Below are 22874 nucleotides of genomic sequence, written 5' to 3' on the forward strand. Positions count from 1 at the left end.
AGGAGAAGGGACTGCAGCGTGGCCATTCCCCCTGGGGGGTAATTTCTCACTTTCTGTCTCTCTGTCTCTCTCTGTCTTCCTGGTGAGTGCATGTACCCTATAGCAAAAACATCTCCAAAAAAAAAAAAAAAAGTGTGATACAATAAATTAATTCTTTAAGAAAGTTCATTGCTATGTAAACTTACTTATTTTCAGCAACTAGATTAATATTAATTCAAAATATTCAGGAGATACTCTTTAGAGTTTTTAATTCTTATATGGATGTTAGCAACCAATCAATAACTTCATATTTTAATTGCTATTTCAGGGCATACTACATATTCTTTTCTTTTTGAGAGAGAGAGATTTTTGCTATAGGGTGCATGTGCTTGTGGTGAGAGAGACAAAGAAACAGAAAGCAAGAAATCACACCTCTCCCCCTAGGAGGATGGCCACACTGCAATCCCTTCTCCTCCATCCTCTTCTTGGGATTTTGGGCATTCAGGCACATGTTTGAGTTTCAAGCTGCCGAGTCTGGGACTCAAACCATGGTTGGTCATATGGTAATCTAGGAACATAACTACTATGCCATCTACTGGTCTTCATACTATATATTCCTAAAGAAATCTGGGTGATGTTAGTAGATAAGATTTTTACACAAAAATATCTCCATAAGATGGTAACCAGCAGATGGCATGGTTAAGGTAGTTAAGGCACTAGACACTCCCACTTAGTCAACCACAGTTCAATACCAGGCCTGGTGGCTTCCTTTCTCATTTTCTTTCTCTTTCTCTGGTCATATTAAAAGAAATGAATGAATAGATAATAGTTTTAAAAATCTTCAATGGAAAATCAAGATAAAGTTTTATGTAAGTGCGGATTACTTGTAGAGTTGATAATACTAGCTCTATCACTCATGTGACAATAAAAAAATCACTTATCTGCTCCAAGCTTATTTTCTAGTCATTAAAATAAGTACTAATTATAATAATTCATAAAGATAACAATAATAATGATCACACACCAAAATGTAAGTTCCATAAGAGCAAAGACTTCTTGTGTACATTCTCAGCACAAGAACAGTGTCTTACATGTATTATTCTTAGCACAAGAAGTGTCTGACATGTACGCTGAATCTTCCATTCAATCATTATTTACTGAGTACTTATTACATGTCTGACACTGAGGACACAGCTGTGACCAAAACAGGTCTTCATAGACCTTGTATTCTAATGAGAAAAGACCAAACAGGTTGCCATGGTTTTAATGTGTCCCCCAAAACTAAGTATTGCAATTGTATACCTATTGTGATGGCATTATAAGAGTGGAACTTTTATCCAACTATGCTGTTGAAAAGTGGGGCCTTTGGGAAGTGACTGGAATTGGAAGACATCATCAGGATGAGGGCCCTGTGACTGCTCTTATTAGCTTTGTAAGATCAGGAAACACATGCACTTCTCTTGTTGAAGTTCTTTACTTATGATGTTCAATACAATCTCAGAACTTTATGAGTCTCCACCAACAAAGACTCTTACCAAATGCAAGCCCTTGATCTTGGACCTGATAAATCATCAGCTAAATAAACCTCTGGTCTTCACAAATTACTCAGTGTGATATTCATTTCTGTCAACAGAAAAGCAAACTAAAACAGAAAAAAATAAGCAACATTTGCAACAGTCTGTTAGCTGGCAATATGTTCAATGAAGAAAAATAAAACAGGAAAGAGAGTATAAAGAACAAAAGCATGAAAGAGTATTTGCTTTATAGAGTTAGTAAACCATTAATTTATTTATTATTATGAAGAGCTTAGCTCAGTGTTCTGTCTCCCCTTACTGACTCCATCATCCTCATCATCACTACTGTTATTTGGGTTATTGTTACAAAATACAGCATTATGGCAAACGGCTGAATTCTGTCTTACATACAGTGACTAAATCGTAGAACATCAGAAAAAGTAAGTGAAATGTATTTACTTCTAAGTTTAGAGATGGAAGGAATGAATATATGACAAATTGTTTCTCTGGTCATATTAAAAGAAATGAATGAATAGATAATAGTTTTAAAAATCTTCAATGGAAAATCAAGATAAAGTTTTATGTAAGTGCGGATTACTTGTAGAGTTGATAATACTAGCTCTATCACTCATGTGACAATAAAAAAATCACTTATCTGCTCCAAGCTTATTTTCTAGTCATTAAAATAAGTACTAATTATAATAATTCATAAAGATAACAATAATAATGATCACACACCAAAATGTAAGTTCCATAAGAGCAAAGACTTCTTGTGTACATTCTCAGCACAAGAACAGTGTCTTACATGTATTATTCTTAGCACAAGAAGTGTCTGACATGTACGCTGAATCTTCCATTCAATCATTATTTACTGAGTACTTATTACATGTCTGACACTGAGGACACAGCTGTGACCAAAACAGGTCTTCATAGACCTTGTATTCTAATGAGAAAAGACCAAACAGGTTGCCATGGTTTTAATGTGTCCCCCAAAACTAAGTATTGCAATTGTATACCTATTGTGATGGCATTATAAGAGTGGAACTTTTATCCAACTATGCTGTTGAAAAGTGGGGCCTTTGGGAAGTGACTGGAATTGGAAGACATCATCAGGATGAGGGCCCTGTGACTGCTCTTATTAGCTTTGTAAGATCAGGAAACACATGCACTTCTCTTGTTGAAGTTCTTTACTTATGATGTTCAATACAATCTCAGAACTTTATGAGTCTCCACCAACAAAGACTCTTACCAAATGCAAGCCCTTGATCTTGGACCTGATAAATCATCAGCTAAATAAACCTCTGGTCTTCACAAATTACTCAGTGTGATATTCATTTCTGTCAACAGAAAAGCAAACTAAAACAGAAAAAAATAAGCAACATTTGCAACAGTCTGTTAGCTGGCAATATGTTCAATGAAGAAAAATAAAACAGGAAAGAGAGTATAAAGAACAAAAGCATGAAAGAGTATTTGCTTTATAGAGTTAGTAAACCATTAATTTATTTATTATTATGAAGAGCTTAGCTCAGTGTTCTGTCTCCCCTTACTGACTCCATCATCCTCATCATCACTACTGTTATTTGGGTTATTGTTACAAAATACAGCATTATGGCAAACGGCTGAATTCTGTCTTACATACAGTGACTAAATCGTAGAACATCAGAAAAAGTAAGTGAAATGTATTTACTTCTAAGTTTAGAGATGGAAGGAATGAATATATGACAAATTGAATTATAAAACATGTAATCTAAATGAGGCATTTTTATCAGATATTCAGAAATACTTGTGTACAGTAAGTATGTCATGAATTCATAAGGAAGGAGAAATGCAAGTATTTTCAAGATCATGAAAATTTATGCAACTTATGTTTACATAATGTACTCACAGAAATGGTTACATATAGGATTTTTCTCAAATCAAGATGCTGTAGGCAAACTGATCGCTGTTCAAATGTCTATCAATTTTGAGTTAACATAATTTGGGAAAAGGAAAATAATCATATGTTTGAGAGCCATTAAACATGGTATGATTCAAACGCTCAAAAGAATTCCTTTTTTACTCTGGGATAGTTTAAAAAATTATCCTAAACTGAACTGAGTTGCAATCTTACAGTTACAATGACCATTGTCCACATGTCTTTTTATAGTAAATGTTGCCTTTCCATGTATTTCCAGAGCGATAAAAAACCATCACATATACTCACAACATCAATAAAAATTAGTAGACTTTAGGTCCAGCAGATAGTGTAGTGGTAATGGTGTTGGATTCCCACGTGGCTCACCACAATTCAAGTCACAAACCCAAAGGCTTGAAACTCACACAGGGCACATGTATATGCATACCCAAAATCCAAAAGAGAATGGAGGAGAAGGAATTGCAGCATGACCACTGACCCTGGGAGTGGTTTCTCTCACTTTCTCTCAGTTTCTCAGTTGAGTGCACATGCCCTATGGCAAAAATCTCTCTCTAAAAAAAAAAATCATTCTCTCTTCTCTTTTCACATATACTCTCTCTATAAACATATTTATTTATGTATATATACATAAATATATTTACTTATAATTTTTTTAACAAAAGAGACAGCTAGATTTGGAGTAAAAAAATCTTTTGGTTCTATTACGGGGTTTGATACTGTTATTGAAAGTAGTTTAAAAATCCTAACAGACTATATATATAAGAAAGAAAATAATATATAAATTGACAACTCAAAAAAAAAAACTAGACAGAATCCTTACTTTCCTCCATGTTACTTTCATATAATAATATATGCCACCACATAGTCAGTTGCCCAAGTTAAAAAAAAAATTGTTCTTTACTCTTAATTCTTATTGTATTGTTCATAAAATCCTGTCAATTCTATAGCTTTGAACTTCATCAAACATTTCCATTACCAATCCTACTCTTTTTCTTTATGTTTGCATCATTTCTAACTTATGTTCCTATAAGGAATGCCCTATTATTTTACTTTGTGACTAATGTACAGTTTCTAAAATGATACTATAGCATTTTAACTCCTTGCTTGCCTCTTTCAGTGGTTCTTTATCTGTAGGATATAACTCAGGTTCATAGCTTGACTTTTGTTTCTTAAATTTCATAGTTATATCTGGAACAAATGGCTATGATTACCGGAAAAAGGAAGCAAGAACATGAAGAATATACATCTGTTTTTACCTTCCCCTTATCTTTTAATTTCTCCTCATATTCCATGTACTATGCTTCTCTTCTTTTCCACCTGTAAGTTTTGCCATAAGATATGTGTGCTTGCCAGAGAAGACAGAGAAAAACAGAGAGAAGGAAAGTAAGAAACCATCCCTTGCTCCTCCAAGGAGGATGGCCACACTGCAATCTTTTCTCCTCCATTCTCCTTCTGATATTTTGGGCACACACACAGGCCAAGCAAGATTTTCAATCTGCCTGGTCAATGACTTGAACCGTAGTCAGTTCTGTGTGATCCAGCACTTTAACTACCAGGCCACTTGATGGCTCCTGACTATGCATATTTTAAGTCCTCATATTCTATAGATGAAAATAAATCATGTGAATCTTCCTTTATGCAGTACTATTATCACCAAAATATCTCATTTTACTAGCCTGGCCCATACAGCCACACTACATTTCTCAGTGTAGCAATATGTCCAGTGACATAAAATAATTAGGCGAAGTCATGATCTTTTCTCTAGTCCAGGACAAAGTTTTGGATTATAATAAAAAATTACTCTTTAGGACAAGTATTTTCAAGATCATGAAAATTTATGCAACTTATGTTTACATAATGTACTCACAGAAATGGTTACATATAGGATTTTTCTCAAATCAAGATGCTGTAGGCAAACTGATCGCTGTTCAAATGTCTATCAATTTTGAGTTAACATAATTTGGGAAAAGGAAAATAATCATATGTTTGAGAGCCATTAAACATGGTATGATTCAAACGCTCAAAAGAATTCCTTTTTTACTCTGGGATAGTTTAAAAAATTATCCTAAACTGAACTGAGTTGCAATCTTACAGTTACAATGACCATTGTCCACATGTCTTTTTATAGTAAATGTTGCCTTTCCATGTATTTCCAGAGCGATAAAAAACCATCACATATACTCACAACATCAATAAAAATTAGTAGACTTTAGGTCCAGCAGATAGTGTAGTGGTAATGGTGTTGGATTCCCACGTGGCTCACCACAATTCAAGTCACAAACCCAAAGGCTTGAAACTCACACAGGGCACATGTATATGCATACCCAAAATCCAAAAGAGAATGGAGGAGAAGGAATTGCAGCATGACCACTGACCCTGGGAGTGGTTTCTCTCACTTTCTCTCAGTTTCTCAGTTGAGTGCACATGCCCTATGGCAAAAATCTCTCTCTAAAAAAAAAAAAAAAAAAAAAAAAAAAAATAAAAAGACATTTACTTCAATTAAAATATTTTATACTCTCTCCTCATGCATGCTTTCTTTCACAGATCCTAGAACAAACACAAATGTAGGATAATCAAATGACAAAATATGAAATCTATTTATCTTATATTTTTTAAATGCAGCCTCCTTTTACTCTATGAGAATTACTCTATTGTTGTTGACTATAGCACTTTTAGGGTCCAGAATGGCTCCAAGATATCTTGTCTTGGTAACAAAGTGATTAGTGTTAACATGTAAGACACAAATCACAGTGGAGTAGGGTTGACTACTTTAGTGTTGAACATCGTAATATTAAAAGACCAGTAAAACATCCAGGTGTAACTACCATAATAAGTGCTTTGGTGCAGGTGGGCTCTTGGTTAGAGATACTGATCTGTCAATAAGAACACAAATAGTCACTGAAACTATGGCAGGGAATGTAATGACCAAGAGAAGTATAACTAAGATTGCTTAAAGTTCCTATTTTGAAATCTGTAAGTAGACTTTAAAACTTCTACTCAAAATGTCTTCTCATAAGCAGTTTGTTACTATATTAAAATAAGTACTAGTTCTATGTCAGAATTTATACTATGAAAATCCCCATCTATATTTCAAAATTACAATGTCTATATGTCTACATGACCATAAGGCTGGGTTTTAGACTCAATATCCCTGTTCTATTTAAAATTTTATACTTTGATGTAAGAATTTCTAGAGGGTAATATCTCACAGTATATTTTTCTCTGTGTTACTTTTTCTTTTTGCTCACATTTTAAACTTGTATTTCCTTCCAAGTGTCAGTCTCTTGAATTAATGTCTATCCTCATATAAACACTTGCACACAATTAGTTACTAGATTTATTACATTTATCAGAATTAGTAAAGAGATTGTCAGAAATGACCACTTAAAATATATTTATTTCAAACAAACTATTTTTTATATAATTCACTACAAAGTTCTCAACAAATGAAACTAACTAATAGTTTAAAAATATAAACAGCCAAATTGTACCTCACCAGTGGTCCCAAAGAATTCAATAATGCACAATGTGTGGTAGTGTGAATTAAAAAGACCAGGGAAGCCCACCCAGTTAGTCAGTCAGTAGTTCTGTGGCCACCTGTGTCATCCAAATCCACCTGGTTCCTACTGTGGTTTGGCAGTTTCTACCTATGTTTAAGCATCTCTGGGGACATTTCTAGGTGCTGAAACTGGCTGGAACCTCCAGGACAGGAGTGCTTTTGTTGGCAGCCATATTAAGGGCCAGTAATAGGACAAGGTAAGTGAGGTACCTATGGCACAAAATTAAATTGGCAGTCACTCTCAGGGTTGTGCAAATATAGACCAGATTCCCTTATGGTGTCTCCATGGTCCTGCCAACCCTTACCCTCCTTTCTATAATTTCTTCTACTCAAAATGGGAGCTTGCCCTTCATTCCCTACTCAATACCAGCACTCAGCTGAGAACTTGCTGGATGAAAAACAAGGAAAATCATCAATCCTGTTAAATCCAAGCACAAAATCAGACTTTATGAATGGCGGTAGTTTGTTATAATCCCTCCTTTTTCCTCTGACAGTGGATTTAGGAGGGAGCATATGATGAGTTAAAAGTAACTTTTTCCCACCTTCATCCTTCTCACCTAGACTACACAAATATTTTATTGATGAAGAGACAAGACAAGAATGAAAAGAGAAGGAAAAGGTCCAGAGATACTAGTAGATCCTGGAGGAAGATCAGTACCCAGAGACTCCAGCTGTTTACAGAGGGCTGGCAATACCAGCCAGATGTGTGGAAATCATGAGACGGGGAATCTGACTCACTAACTAGACAAAGACCAGGGAGAAGACTGCCCATGAAGTTTTATGAGCTCCAGTACTGAGGAGCACATCAAAATGACTGCCATGTGGTCAAGAGTGGCTTCTAGAGGTGTATGTGGGGGGTAAGGGGCAAGTAGGGATCTGAGGAATGGGAATGAGGGATTGCTCCAAAGCCCCCACAGTGGTTACTACTAGAAAGATGACAGGAAGAAACAGCTGGCCTCATCTCCCCTCCCACACTTGGCACAACCTTCCAAAACTCAGATGTCAGCCCAGAGAAATAAAGAGGGTCAAGCAGGCAAAAAAAAAAAAAAAAAGAGTTCTAAAAGTGACAGAGATGACGTTTCCACTCCCAGAGATGGTAAGAATAGAAATTAGGTTCAGTTAGAGAAAAATAAAAGGTTTTATCATTTGAATGCCTGAGTTTCTAGCTTGATATTTATATTCTCTACACAAACACTGCATTGTTCACCTAGTCAAGAAAGTATTAAGTTGCAAAGAATTTTGATTTCAGTTACTTTTTTTTAATTTCAGAAATTTGTTCAGGCATTAAGTTTATTTTTGAAACAAAGCTACTGTTAGCAATCAAGAAACCAAGCTCAAGCTTGAGAAATTGTTTTAAAATATTATGCAAGAAGAAGGACCAGCAGTTAACGTAATGGCTGGACTCCCATGTAGTCGACTGTGGTTTGAGTCCCAGATCTGGTGGCTTAAACCCACGCCGGGTACGTGTGTGTGTTTGCCAAAGATCCCGAGAGGAGAATGGAGGAGAAGAGACTGCAGCGTGACCATTCCCCTGGGGGTAATTTCTCACTTTCTATCTCTCTGTCTCTCTCTGTTTCTCTGGTGAGCGCACACACCCTATAACAAAAAAAACTTCTCAAAAAATTTATGCAAGGAGAAGCAAGAGTAGACAAAGCATGACTATCTTCCTATGAATCTGGTCAAATATTCATTTAGTTTTGGAGCTTAAAAATGGGAATTCTGGGGATCAGCAAATGTTGTAATGGTTATGTCACTGGACTCCTATGTTGTTGACCATAGTTCAAGTCCCAGATCCAACGGCTTGAAACTCATGCTAGGTACATGTGCGTGAGTGCCCAAAATACCAAGAGGAAAATGGAGGAGAGGGGATTGTGGCATAGCCATTACCCCTAGAGAGTGATTTCTCTCTCTCTCTCTCTGTCTCTCTCTCTCTCTCAAGCACATGTGCCCTATAGCAAAAATCTCTCTTAAAAAAAAATTGGAATTCCGAACCAGCAGATGGCATAATGGTTACATCGCTGGACTCCCATATAGTTGACTGCAGTTTGGGTCCCGGATCCAATGACTTAAAATTCATGACAGGCATGTGTGCATGCATACCCAAAATCCCAAGAGGAAAAGGGATTGTATTGTGGCCATGCTCCCTTAGGGGGCAGGGTGTGATTTCTCATTGTCTGTCTGTCTGTCTGTCTCTCTCTCTCTCTCTCTCTCTCTCTCTGCCTGTCTCTCTGGCAAACACATGTGACCTTATAGCAAAAATATCTCTTAATGAAAATTGTAATTTCTAGTGTGAATGTGATATATCAATATTGGGATATGCACTCTATATCAAATTTAATTAAGCCAAGTGGCTGGCTATTTCAAGCAAGAGTGAATGAGATTGAGTGGTAACTTTGTTTAAGTGAATTTTGTCCCTAGTCATGTAAACTTGAGAAGGAAAAATGAGCCTGGAAAACGAGACAAGCCTTAAGGATAATTTCTGTAAGTTAACCACATTTAGAGCACAAGAAATCATGTATGAGAAAACATACTGACCTCTCCCTCCTAGAAACTCCTACTGTGCTCCTGTGGTTCTCATCTCACTCTCCCCCTCCCCTATGCAATAGCACTTCTTAGCCAGAGGGTCATCTCTGCCAGCCCTTTACACGCTATGCTCAGCACCAGCTAACCTATACTGGAGCCCGAGGCAAAGAAAAACAATATGACCCTACGTACATCTTTCATTTATTAGTTATTTTGATTACTGTTTTGGCAGGTCCTCACATTTTGTACCTAAAACCAGTGCCACACTTGCCTCATCCTAACTCCTGAATTCTTGCCTCCCATCGTCCTTATTAAGTTCATCTTCCACACTCAAGCCAGATTGATTCAGCTAAAGGCAAATGTGACTTGCATTGACACTTAAAATTCCTTCATTGTGCTTCCTTTAAAATGATACTGTTACTATTTATTGATATCTCTGTCTTATCCAAAAGAATGTAAGAACTTCTCTGTAAGGCCTCTATCATATTCATCTTTATGCCAAATAGCGCAATGTGACAAGCGACACGGCATGCAACCCACTGCTAGTGGAGAATAAATACAGAAGCAAAATAGTAACAGAGATTGTGACTCTCTCTCGCTCACTCTCTCTCACACACACACAAGACTGATCAGAACCTAGACATTATTTACTCATTTTCATTGTCTATAAGAAAAAATTCAATGATTTATTATTTTCTTATTTAAAAACAAATCCTACTTAACAAGCTCTCATACCAGACTACAAGAGTTTAATCTCTAGGTCCAACATTCAGCTATGACTTAGAACATTTATTAAGCTTCCTTGTGTCTCAGTTCCCTTCTTTATGAATGAAGATAAAGTATAACTACCTCAATAGTGTGGTTCTGAGGATTCAATGAGTTACATTACAAAAAGCATTTAGAAATAGGAATACAAGGCAGCAATTTAAAAAAAAAATTGTACTATAGGATGGGTGCACTTTCCAAAGAGAGGAACAGAGAGAAAGAGAGAGAAGGAAAGTGAAAAAGTCCCCAGCAGGGATATGGCCATGCCACAATCCCTTCTCCTCCGTTCTTTCAAGATTTGGGGTATGGAGTGTTTTCTCTTTTCTTTTCTTTTTTTTTTTTATTTCATTTATTTATTTATTTTTTGTATATACATTCAATCACATTGTTTAGCTTACAGTGTGAGCATTTCAGTATGTTAACATTTCTCTCCAGTCCCGTTGATCAAAATATCTTCAACCAATAACACCACACCTCCCCATCCCGTCAATGCTCTACCTCTGTATCCCTTCACCAAATGTCCTTCTTTAGGCCCCACTCCTCCACATTTGGCGTGTTTTTTCAAGATGTCCAGTGCAACACTCAAACAACACAGTAGTCCATGTGGGATTCAACTCCTTAAACACCATGCCACTGGCTGGCCCATAGATTTTTAATGCACATTATGATTTATTTTTATTTTTATGTTTTTACTGTGAGCACCTATATGTCATGCATTCAGAAAAAAATTTTCTAAAATTACTTAAAACATGTCTAATAATTGACTGAATTTAACTGTCTTTGCTTTCTCCTTTCACTAGAGATTAAGTTTTCTGATACATAACATTTTCTGGTTTTCAAAAATTGTTCATAGAAAATGAGTGCAAAATATTTATGTAATTAGGACAGTTCAACATTTTCAAAATGGCAAAAATAAACAGCAGTTATAGAACACCTGCTTAAAAGATACTGGAAATAACTGCTTCGTGCTTCATTAACCAGTATAAACACATTTGCCAGTTTAAATCCCCTACTGAATTCAGAGTTTCCAATTAGTGCTAGAACGGTATTAAACTACCAGTAAATTCCTGGGCAAAAACTTCAGAATTGCCATTCTTAGGGCACTCTGACAGGTCAAGCAGTTGCTATTTTTTAAGAAGCTTATAATTTATTTATTTAAACCAAATCAGTGTCTACTTTAATAAATAATTTTAGACTATTTGTTTTTTGTATATTTTATTCATCCTTGTATAGCACTCCATACAGTGGTTGAAATATGGATGCTTCAAGCACCAAAGAAGTAAGAGAATGACGTAAGAAAGGCAAGAGAGCAAGAGAGGACTATACAATACCTCAAGAAAAATGTCTTCTCTGAGGCTTCAAAACAACCCAACCTACAACCCAGATACAAATATGCAAGGAGTGATAAGTTAGCGATTATTTGAATTAAATAAAAACAAGAACATTGTAAAAGCAAAGCAAAGAGAAAAATAAAAATAATAAATATTTATATTACTTTTTTTTGATAGAGGTCTTTGCCTTAGGGCCTGTGCATTCACTGGAGAGAGAGAGACAGAGACAGTGAGAGGGAAAGTGAGAACTCACCCTCCGGGGGGATGGCCATGCTGAAATACCTTTTCCTCCTGGAATCTTGAGCACACATGCACATGCACCTGGCATGAGTTTCAAGCTACCAGGTCTGGCACTTAAACCATGGTTGGCCATATGGGAGTCCAGTTGTAATCACTATGCCATCTGTTGGCCCCTATGTTTACTTTTTATATTTGGTGGTAAGGGACTTGGCTAAAAATATTACTCTTGCTATCTTCACAAATAATGGAAGTTTACAGATCACAAATATGACAAGTATTTTCCTTAACTTTGCTGTGTCTATTTTCTCATAATCTTATTTGTCTTTTCTAACTAGGAAAAGTGATATACTGGAAAGGACACATTACATCCTGATGACGAGAATTCTAGATCTAATTGCAACATTAAGTAATTTCAATGAATTTAAGTAAATCACTTATTCTTCTTCCTAGCCTTTGTCACCGGTTAAATGAGCAAATGAATCTGAGTCTCACAGTAAAAATCAAAATGTAATATGCAAAGATTCTCTGGAAAATACAAAGCACTATGCATGAAAATATGTAATCCTAAAAAAATAAAATAAAATAAAAGAAGGAAAGAAAGAATTCCTATAGTAAAAATGTAGAGAATATTTAAAAACAGTTCTATTCATTTATTCATGCATGCATTCATTCAACAAATATTTAGTGAATACCAACTACCTTTTCAGAGGCAGTTCTTAAAGTTAGTGAAACAAAACACAAAAATCCCTGCCCTACTGAACTTCACATTCTAATAGAAAAAGACAATCAACAAATTATGAGTAAAAAATGCAAAATATTACTAATGAGTGCTATGAAAAAAAATTAATTGAGGCTAAGAAGTGCTAAGTAGGAAGGGTAAATTAGAGTTTTAGATAAGAGAAAGACTTGCTGAGGTAACAATTGTGCAAATAAAATTGTGCAAATACCAAGAGAGCTAAAAAAAATCACTGAATATTCTGAGCACAGAAATTTTAAAATAATTTCTTAGATGTATCGTTTAGAACAGACTCTACAGGTGAAAGCCATATGCATGGCTATTTCATTATAAGGCTAATTTCAATCATCTGAGAGATGGTGGTGGTTGGTATCTTGATGACGAGAGGCAGCCAGATTCCAAATGTACATAAAGGCTTAGGGGACCGATAGATGGCATACTGGTTATGTCACTGGGCTCCCACATGGCCCACCATGCAATTTGAGTCCCCAACCCAGTGGCTGAAACTCACACTGGGAACGTGTATGTGCATGTGCAAGATCCCAGGAGGAGAAGGGAATGTGGCATGGTCATCCCTCCACGGGGTGATTCTGACTTTCCCTTTCACTGTCTCTCTTTTGCTCATTTTCTCTGGCAAGTACATGTACCTTAAGGCAAAACTTCCAAAAAGAAAGAAAGAGAGAGAGAGAGAGAAAGAGAAAGAAAAAAAAAGGAAAGAAGGAAGAAGGGAAGAAAGAAAGAAAGAAAGAAAGTAAAAAAGAAAGAAAGAAAGACTTCAAAAGTCCATGGGACAAAGGAATTAAAGTACAAATTTATTTTTAGGCAAAAGAATTTGAAAACCATTCATAATTCATGGTATGCATTTTCCATTAATTTTTTGAAGAACCCGCTCAGAAAGCATGGCCAAAAGGGTCTTTTAAGTAGTTATGGGAGGTGAGAGAATAAAGAAAACAAAGGCTCTTATATTTTGCTGTAAATGAAAGCTCAATGGAGAAGAGTTTAGGGAAAATAAGTTTTCAAGCCAAGATCATAATTTGGATTTACAATACATATATTAACGTTGAGATTCCTATTATACATCTATGTGGAGACATTCAGTAGGCAAGTGGTTATAGAGCCAGGGATATAAATGAAATTTACAAATAAAAATGCAGGAGTCATCTGTCCAAAGACTCTATTAAAAGTGAGGAGAAGGGCTGGCCCTATGGCCTGATGGTTAAGAAAAACAGATCCCTCATGAGTGACTACAATTCAAATTCCAGACCCAACAGCTTGAAAAACACACCGTGAGTGTGTGTACACATGCCCCAAATCCCAACAGGATAGAGAAATGGAAGAGAAGGGATTGAGCGTGATCATGCCCCATTGGGGTGGGAGGAGCTCTTTCTCCCTCTCCTTGTTCTTTCTCTGGCAGTGCATACATCCTCTGGCAAATTAAAAAAGAAAAGAAAAGAAAAAGGTGAGACAAGGTTATGAGATTACGCAGGTAGTGTTTATTTTAAATGAAAGAGAGAAAGAGAAAGAAAACGACAGAGAACTACCTCAGAGCATTGCTATGTTTCCCAGTGAGATGAAAAATCATCAACAAAGAAGTCAGGAAGGAGTTAAAGAAACAATACCAATGAGTTAAGAAGAAAATTAGGAAACTACATGTCTGGAAGTCACAGGAAGATAATATTTCAAGGGAGACAGTGACATTAAAATGCTACTTTCTATAAAATAATAACAACAGCAATCATACTAGAGAAAGTTTCTATTACATAAAATTCTGTAAAATTTTTACCATAAATAGTATGATCACTTATTAATTAGAGACCTTTGGGAAGTAATTTAATTTCTCTGGATCATAGTTTTTATGACTTTTAAATGAGAGATTTAAATATGATGTATTTAACAGCTTTTTAAGTTGTTGAAAGTTGAAAATTATATTATTCTTATGTCAATGTCCTTCAAATGTTCACATCATTATAAAGGATCATACCTTTTATTCTGTCTATTATTTTATTTAATTTGAACCACATTGGTGTCCTTTTAGAAATCTCTTCTAGAAACATTATGGTAGAAAATAGAACTCACAAAATTGAGGCAAGGAAAAACAAATTCCAAATCCAGGTCTGTGATTAAGTGTCTATGTGATATTCTAAGTCATATTGTTTCTTTTCACTCCTGTTTTTTTAATTCAGAAAACTATGATGGGTAGCCAGTGATCAAAAAATAAAAATTAAATACACACACATGAGCACAGGTCAGCATTTCCATCCTCAAAAAGTTTATAATCTAGGGAGGAAAAAGGAATTACATAAAAATAACATAAAATCAGGACCAGCAGTTGGCGTAATGGCTGTGTCGCTGGACTCCCATGTAGTGAACCACAGTTCGAGTCCTGGACCCGGTGGCTTAAACTCATGCCGAGCGCGTATGTATGCGTGCCCAAGATTCTGAAGAGAACGGAGGATAAGGAATTGCGTTGTGGTCATCACCCCTGGGGGGATGATTTCTCGTTTTCTGTCTGTCTTTCTGGAGAGCACATGCACCCTATAGCAAAAACCTCTCAAAAATAAAATAACATGAAATCATACATATGATAAAAAAGTATAAAAAAATTTCTGAAGAGCTAATGGCAAATAAACTAATATTATTAGTAATCTCACTAATTAATATGGTAAAATTGATTTTTGGGAAATTAACTTTAGGAAATTTGGTAAAAAGGATTTCTTACTGAATGCGCTTATTTATATGCTGCTAAGATGGCATTTTAAATACTGCATTTGAGGTTGTACTTATATCCCAGTTGTGGTCTCACAGGCCCAGTCCTATGATAACCTCCTAGGCCAAGTTAAAATAGTTCCAGCAATCAGTAATCTCAGAGAACACTGAATTCTTCCTGTACTTCACCTGGACATATTGAAAGTTCATATTAAACCTCCAATAGGCATATGTTTCCAGAAGGGTATATTTTCAAACACTTTGTAGATGTCAGTGAATTTATAATCTTTTCAGTTAGATGATATCTATAATATGGAAAATCCTTCATATCACTGTGTCATTACATGAAACAATCTTTTAAAAAAATCTTAATAACGTCAAGAGAAGAAATTTTGACACCATAATAAATCTATATAATTTTTAACTGATATAGGGACTTTTTAAAGCAGTGAAATTAAAAACACTTTGAGAATATTCTATATAAAATACTTAAAATATGAAAACTATCACAGCTATACTTTAATAATTGCATTTCCAAGTATACACAAAATCTTATCTTACAAAATAATTTTCAGCTGAAATCATGTATCAGTGGTACTTACAAAGCAGTTCTTATCAGGGTTTCTTTTCCAATGTTTCTTGTCTAATTTCTTGGCTGACGTGGAACGCAGAGTTGTATGAGTTTGTATTCGAGGATTTAATGCCAGGATGCTCTAGAGACAGCATAAACAATATATAAACACATATGTAAATACGTTGACATTTTAAAAAATAAAAATTTTATTTAGGATTCCCCCCATATCTCCCTTAGGAAAGGCTTCACTGAGAAAGAAAATTTTTATGAAACCTGAGGAAATAAACAAAGATTACATGTGAGCTAAACAAATTAGAAGAATGACTAACAATATGGTAGTTAAAAAAAACTAGGTGAAACATTCCATACTTGGTTTAAGAAAAAGGGAAAAAAATTCAGTATGGGAAAATTTTGATTTAAAAATTTAACATGGAAAAAGTGAGACAGACCAATGGTTTTTAGAAAAAACTTAATGGGGGACCAGCAGTTAACGTAATGACTATGTCGCTGGACTCCCACGTAGTGGACCGCGGTTGGCGACCCGGAACTGGTGGCTTGGAACTCATGCCAGGGGCATGTGCGTGCGTGCCCAGGATCCTGGGAGGAGAATGGAGGAGAAGGGATTGTGGCATGGCCATCCCCCCGGTGGGTGATTTCTCGCTTTCTGTCTCTCTCTCTATCTCTGTCTGGCGAGCGGACACACCCTATAGCAAAAACCTCTCCCCCAAAAAAAAGGAAAAACTTAATGGTATAAACTGACAAATAGGTCAAAATATGTCCAAAATGTGACATGACTTCTCAGAGATTTACGTCAGTTTATAATAACTGACTTATACTGAACAAATATGCAATAATTTCTAACTTGTCAGAAATAATAACTGGCAAAAAATAATTCTTGAGGAAAAACAGACAGATCAATGTCAACAACCATCACAAACTACACTTTCACTAGCGGGGAGAAACCACGGTGCGCAAATGCTTCAATTAACATTTTCTTCCAACATCTTTCAACAATGTTTATCTGTTCAAAAGAGATATGTAATAGCCGAAGAAAAACCTGGAGAAAGCATTTAAAAGAGACATACAGGTTTTTAATAGTTGAAGAGCTTTCCCATGGAAAAGTGATTAGTTAATTTTGTATTAGAGAATGCATAACTGAGATTGCAGAAGTTAAGGTAAAGAAATTTGGATTGAGACACAAATTAAAAAGTGGCTATTGAGATTGTATTGAAATCATACTAGCCACCTTCACCACAGCCAATTAAAAGGACATTCATTGTCAAAGTCTTTCTCTTCCAGAAAGTTTTCCCTGACTAATACAGATCTATTTTTTGGTCTTAGATCACTCACACATCTCTACCAGGGCATACCAGTCTAAATAGTAACTGCTACTTTATACATGTTTTCTCTTAACTGTGTATGCTTTGAATTAAGAATAACAGATTTTTAAAATTAATTAATCAATTAATTTCCATGAGAGACACAAATAAGAGAGGGGGCACCCACAATAGGATCTTCATGTCACAATCCATCCTGTCTCAGTCAGCTCATATCACAGCCATGTGAATACACATTCACTGTGCTCAGGGAGGTTTCAGGATGTGAAAACAGGATCTTTTCCATAAAGGTTCAGTTGTATTTCCACTACGCTATCATAGGGACCAATTTTTTAAAAATATGTATCACCAAATAACTAATGTAGTATATGCTCATGCTTGTAAAATAAGTGACTCAAAAATCAAGGATTTTTACTTTTAATTGTTACTGATCCTGTAACTTTTGAGTTAAATAATGCATCATTTTTGATCTTTGGTTTCTTCACACAAAAATAAGCAATAGCTGAATCAGAAGACTTAAATTAAAAATTAAAAAAACAGGGAACCAGCAGTTAGCGTAATGGCTATGTTGCTGGACTCCCACGTAGTCGACCGTGGTTCGTGTCCCGGACCCGATGGCTTAAAACTCATGCCGGGCGCATGTGCGTGCGTGCCCAAGATCCCGGGAGGAGAATGGAGGAGAAGAGATTGCGGCGTGACCATCCCCCCGGGGGATGTCTCTATGTCTCTCTCTGTCTGTCTGGAGAGCGGGACGGAAAATAAAAAAAAAAAAAAAAAAACCCACTCAAAAAAAAAAGAAAAATTAAAAAAACAACAGCTTTCTGAAACTATAAAAATATAAAAATTAAAGTAAGGGAGAAATGCAATCCAAAAGTTATGTGCGGGGCTGGCAAGCGGCTTGGTGGATAAAGGCGCTGGACTCCCACATGGCCTACCACAGTTCAAGTCTCGGACCTGGCGGCTTGCTTTCTCACTTCCTCTCTCTCTCTCTCTCTCTCTCTCTCTCTCTCTCTGTCTCTCTCTGATCAAACTGGAAAATAATAATGCTAATAATAATAAATAAAGTTAAAATAAAATAATTCTTTAAAAAAAAAAGCTATGTGCAACAGTAATTCTCTCTGATTTTTTTTCTTGCAGGCTTGGGTAAGAATTTGATGTGCCCCTTGAGGACAAAATTCCTACCAGATTTGCCCAATTCCAAGATCTCCTTCCAAATACAGATTTGATTCTCTGTAAATTAATGGGGTTGGGTCGGCCAGCAACATGATGATGAAGGCAACTAGATCTCACATGGCCTACAGCGTGAGTCCTTAATCTGTGGACTTGAAAAACACACCTGGTATATGCACATGTGTGCCAAAACTCCAGGAAGAGAATGGAGGACAAGGGAAAGCAGCATGGCCACACTCTCTGAGGGGTGCTTTCTGACTTTCCTTTCCCCACTATATCTCTCTGTCTCTCCCTCTAGAGAGTACACGTGCCCTATATCATACAAATGTACATACATAAATTAATAAAAATTCACGGATCGTGCTCATCTTTTTCATACATAAAAATGAACCCTTTTGAGGATCTATAAAGAACTATCAAAAAGACCAAATTAAATAGATAACATAAATTATATATACTCAAAATATTGTTTTCCCCTTCTACTATTGTAGTTCCACAATAAACATACCTTAAGTAATCATTTGCTAAATATCCTAGCTAATTTTATAAAGATATTTATTACATGAAAATATTTTTAACACACATAAATACTATTAAATAACACCTGAGTAAGTCAATAAATAATTTCAAACCCTGTCTTAAGCAAGCCTTTAAACCTTAACCAGGTTGTCTCTGGGATAAAGCAATGATGTTCTGTTCAAGAAAAGCCAGAATCCATGTGGCAAGTGCAGTTCAAATCCTTAGCCTGGTCAGTCTGAAACAGGCTGAACTACATGTAAGTGCCTATGAGACAGTGGGCTGGAGGACTGGAAGAGGATAAGGCATGACCAGACCAGTAACAAATAGGTAATAATGAAATTATAGAAGACAGTTGAAATGTAAACTGTCAGACTGGATTAAAAACAATATCTAGTTAGGTACTATCTATGGGTGTCACATTTTAGATTTAATGACACAAATAGGTTAAAAGTAAAAGCATGGAAAAAGACATGATATAAATACCAACTACATGAAAGCAACTATATAAAAACTGGAGTACTACATTAATACCCATTAATTCCGACATAGACTTTAGGCACCAACTGGTGGCACAGAGGTTAAGGTGACTAGATCCCACATGGCCAAATACACAGTTCAAATCCCAGATCTGAGAGCTTGAAAAACATGCTCAGTGTGTATGTGTGTATCCCCAAAATCACAAACACAAACAAAAAATGGAGGAGAAAGTATTGAAATGTGATCATTCCCAAAAGGGATGTTTTCTCACTTTCTCTCTCCCATTCACCCTCTACCAAATTTTTAAAACAAAAATAAAATGACTTTAAATACAATAGACGTTATTAAAGATAAAGAAACATTTTATAATGATAAAGGTTCAATCTCTGAGAAAGATACAACAATTTTTAATATGTATTTACCCATAAAAAGGCCCAAAATACATTAGGAAAAAATTAATGAAACTGAACAAAAACATCAGACATTTACAAAATAACAGTTTTAGACCTCAATATGCCATTTTAGATAATGGGCAGAACAACTAGGCAGAGCAAGAGAAGACTTAAACAAGATCAATAAGATCTAATAGACACCTATGGAACACTCTATTCCAAAACAGCAGAGTATTCATTCTTCTCAAATGTATATAGAACGTTCTCTAAAATAGACCAAATGTTAAGTGAAAATGCAAGCCTCAATATACTTAAAAAGGATTAAATCATACAACAGAGTTCCCTAACCATAATGGAATAGAATTAGAGATCAGTAACAAAGAAATTTGGACAATTCACAAACAATGTGAACATGTAAACATTATGCTAAGTGAGAATAACAGTTACAAAATACCACAGACTGTATGATCCCATTTACATAAGATGTCCAGAATAGGCACATCTGTAGAGATAGATAGATTAGTCATTGCTAAGGCAGGGAGTTGGGAGGAAATGGAAAGTGATTGCCAAAGATATGTGGTTTTGCTTAGGAGGGTAAAAAATGTTTGTGGTGATAGAGGCAAAGCACTGTGAATACAGTAAAAAGTCTCTGAATTCTACACTTTATATGAATGAATTCTGTGATATTGTCACAATAAAACTGATACAAATAAAACTTCAATAAATGCTACAATTAATAGATTTAGTTGTATATTATATTGAATCATAAAAATCACTGGGACTTGCTTGATTAGACCAATATAATTGTGTTAAGATTACTATTAGTAATTTCTATATATGACAAACACAATATTTCTTTAATCTATCAAGTTATATACCTTTGTCTTCTAGACAACAAACATAATAAAGCTCTAGTTTCATTTCCTTACAGTGAAATAATGACTATCTACTATGAAACATCAATATTAGAATATCTAAGTAATCTTTTATAGAAAAAGTTGAAAACACTTTTAATATAAACAATTCTTTTTTAAAAAAATAATGATTTCTTTTTAATTATTTATTATTATTCTTCAACTTGACCAGAGACAGAGAGGAAGAATGAGAAAGCAAGCCTCCAGGTCTGGGACACAAACTGTAGTTGGCCATGTGGGAGTCCAGCACCTTAACCACCATGCCACCTGCTGGCCCTGAAAACACTTTTATTATAAACACAGGGGGTTTTTTTACGTGCCTATTGAGCTGTGAAACACTATTAATCTCATAAATTAATTCGAATCAAATGTTGAACAGTTTTAAGGGTATTCACTCTATCCAGCATTTAAAGCAAACAAAACAGGTAACATGCGAGAAAGATGGCTGCATTTATTTTAGTTTTTACTTCCACAGTCCATATTGTGATAAATGATTATGTTTATCTATGTCAGCATAGTAATGTAACTTTTGAGAATAAACATTCTAAATGCAATTTATTGGCTGCTTATCACGGTAACTTTTCTTTCATATAGCATAAGTAGAAAGCATAACATAACATGAAATATTGGGTTAACCTTTTGCAAAAAGGCAATGAGTTGAATTCAATGGATCTTGGGTAAAAATAAATTGGATTGTGGAGAATGGTTACCAAGGATTTGACTTAATAATATCCCCAATGAAAAGTGATATAAAATAAAAATACAGGACATGAGTGGCTGAGAGCTGTTAAAAACAATTTTCTAAAGCAAGACTTTTTAAAACTAAAAGTCAATAGCATCAATAACTAAACAGCTGGCAAAATAATACAAGAGAGTTCTAAATTGCATTCTTCCTAAGAAATGACCAAAACCAGGCCCTAAGAGGGTCACAGGGTCCCCTCTCTGGATAAATTGAGTACTTTATGAGCCCCATTAACCCTTTCAGATATGGGGTATATTACATATAGAGGGAGATTTTTTTCTCACCAAAAAATTTGGCCTTTGGTTTTCCCAATCTTTTTCAGTAGCACAATAAAAATGCACTGGTGATTTTAAAGTTAGAAAAACAGAATTTGAGAAAATGTAACTGCACTAATTTTATGTAGTTTAAGAAATGATAAAATATGATCCAGAGCCAAGTACATGAAATCCAGTCATAGTTATATGTTCTCACTGCTTCATCTGTGAGCACTATCCTGGCAAGTAGCTGGAATGTAGAAACTTACAAACTAGTATTCTGCGTCTAAAAGGAGTTTTTCTGTATTACCACTGAAAACACAAAGAGGAGTCCATTTTGATTACAATAATAGGGCTCTGCTTCACAAATAAAATAACCAAATCTCAGTCTTGGAATATTAGAGCTTCAATATTATTCAAGAACTTGAATTCTAATTTCAGGAAGTCATTTGGCCTATATGTACTCTTTTTTTCTTTTTAAAGAATTATTTTATTTAAATTTATTTATTTATTTATTTTAATTTGACCAGAGAGAGACAGAGCAAGAGAGAGAGGGAAAGTGAGAAAGCAAGCCACCACGTCCACGACTGAACCGCAGTTGCCCATGTGGGTGTCCAACATCCTTAACCACCGCGCCACCTGCTGGCCCCCTACATGTACTCTTTCAAAAATGTAGCTTTGTTTTATATCACAATATTGATAATCCAAACATAATTCATCATGAAACTTCATTCTTTGTATGTTAAATTATAAACAAATGTTACCTATTCAATATTGGTCATTACTTACTATAATTTTGAGCCATTAAAATGATACATATATACCGATCATTTTAATTTAAAGGCTTAAGATGAGGAATCAATTTTTTTCTTTAGGCTGTGCTTAAATGTTGTTTGTAATTGTTTATCCTAAGTCCACTAAAAGTTATCTATTCTGCTTTACATCAGGTATAAAAACAAAAGCAGTAAAATCCATGTTATTCTCTTTTTCTTTCTTTTTTTGCAATCGGGCACACATAATTTTATTTCAGTGTAACATTGTATTACAATGCCGTTTTTTCTCAATAAATATTCTCAGCCAACAGAAAAACAGAAATACCTATCAATTAATGCTTTTGACCAGTTAGTTGTTGCTTCACCTAGGCAGCAATCTAACAAATGTTGATTAATAGAGAGTTGAACTTTTTAGTACTTGCTTGCTTAAGAGTATCTTAATTAAAAATCCAAG

General features: G+C 35.2%; 1 protein-coding gene across 1 annotated transcript in view; it reads right to left on the minus strand.

Moving 5' to 3' along the window:
• The window catches only part of DPYD (dihydropyrimidine dehydrogenase), a 994283-nt gene that overhangs the window by 936469 nt on the left and 34940 nt on the right, over positions 1–22874 (minus strand). The window contains exon 2 of the mRNA XM_006169013.2: positions 15871–15981. Coding sequence (XP_006169075.1) covers positions 15871–15981 — 111 coding nt within the window. The remainder of the gene's footprint in view (positions 1–15870; positions 15982–22874) is intronic.

This window comes from Tupaia chinensis, unplaced genomic scaffold (assembly GCF_000334495.1).
Source record: "Tupaia chinensis unplaced genomic scaffold, TupChi_1.0 Scaffold146687_1, whole genome shotgun sequence".
NCBI classification, from domain to species: domain Eukaryota; kingdom Metazoa; phylum Chordata; class Mammalia; order Scandentia; family Tupaiidae; genus Tupaia; species Tupaia belangeri.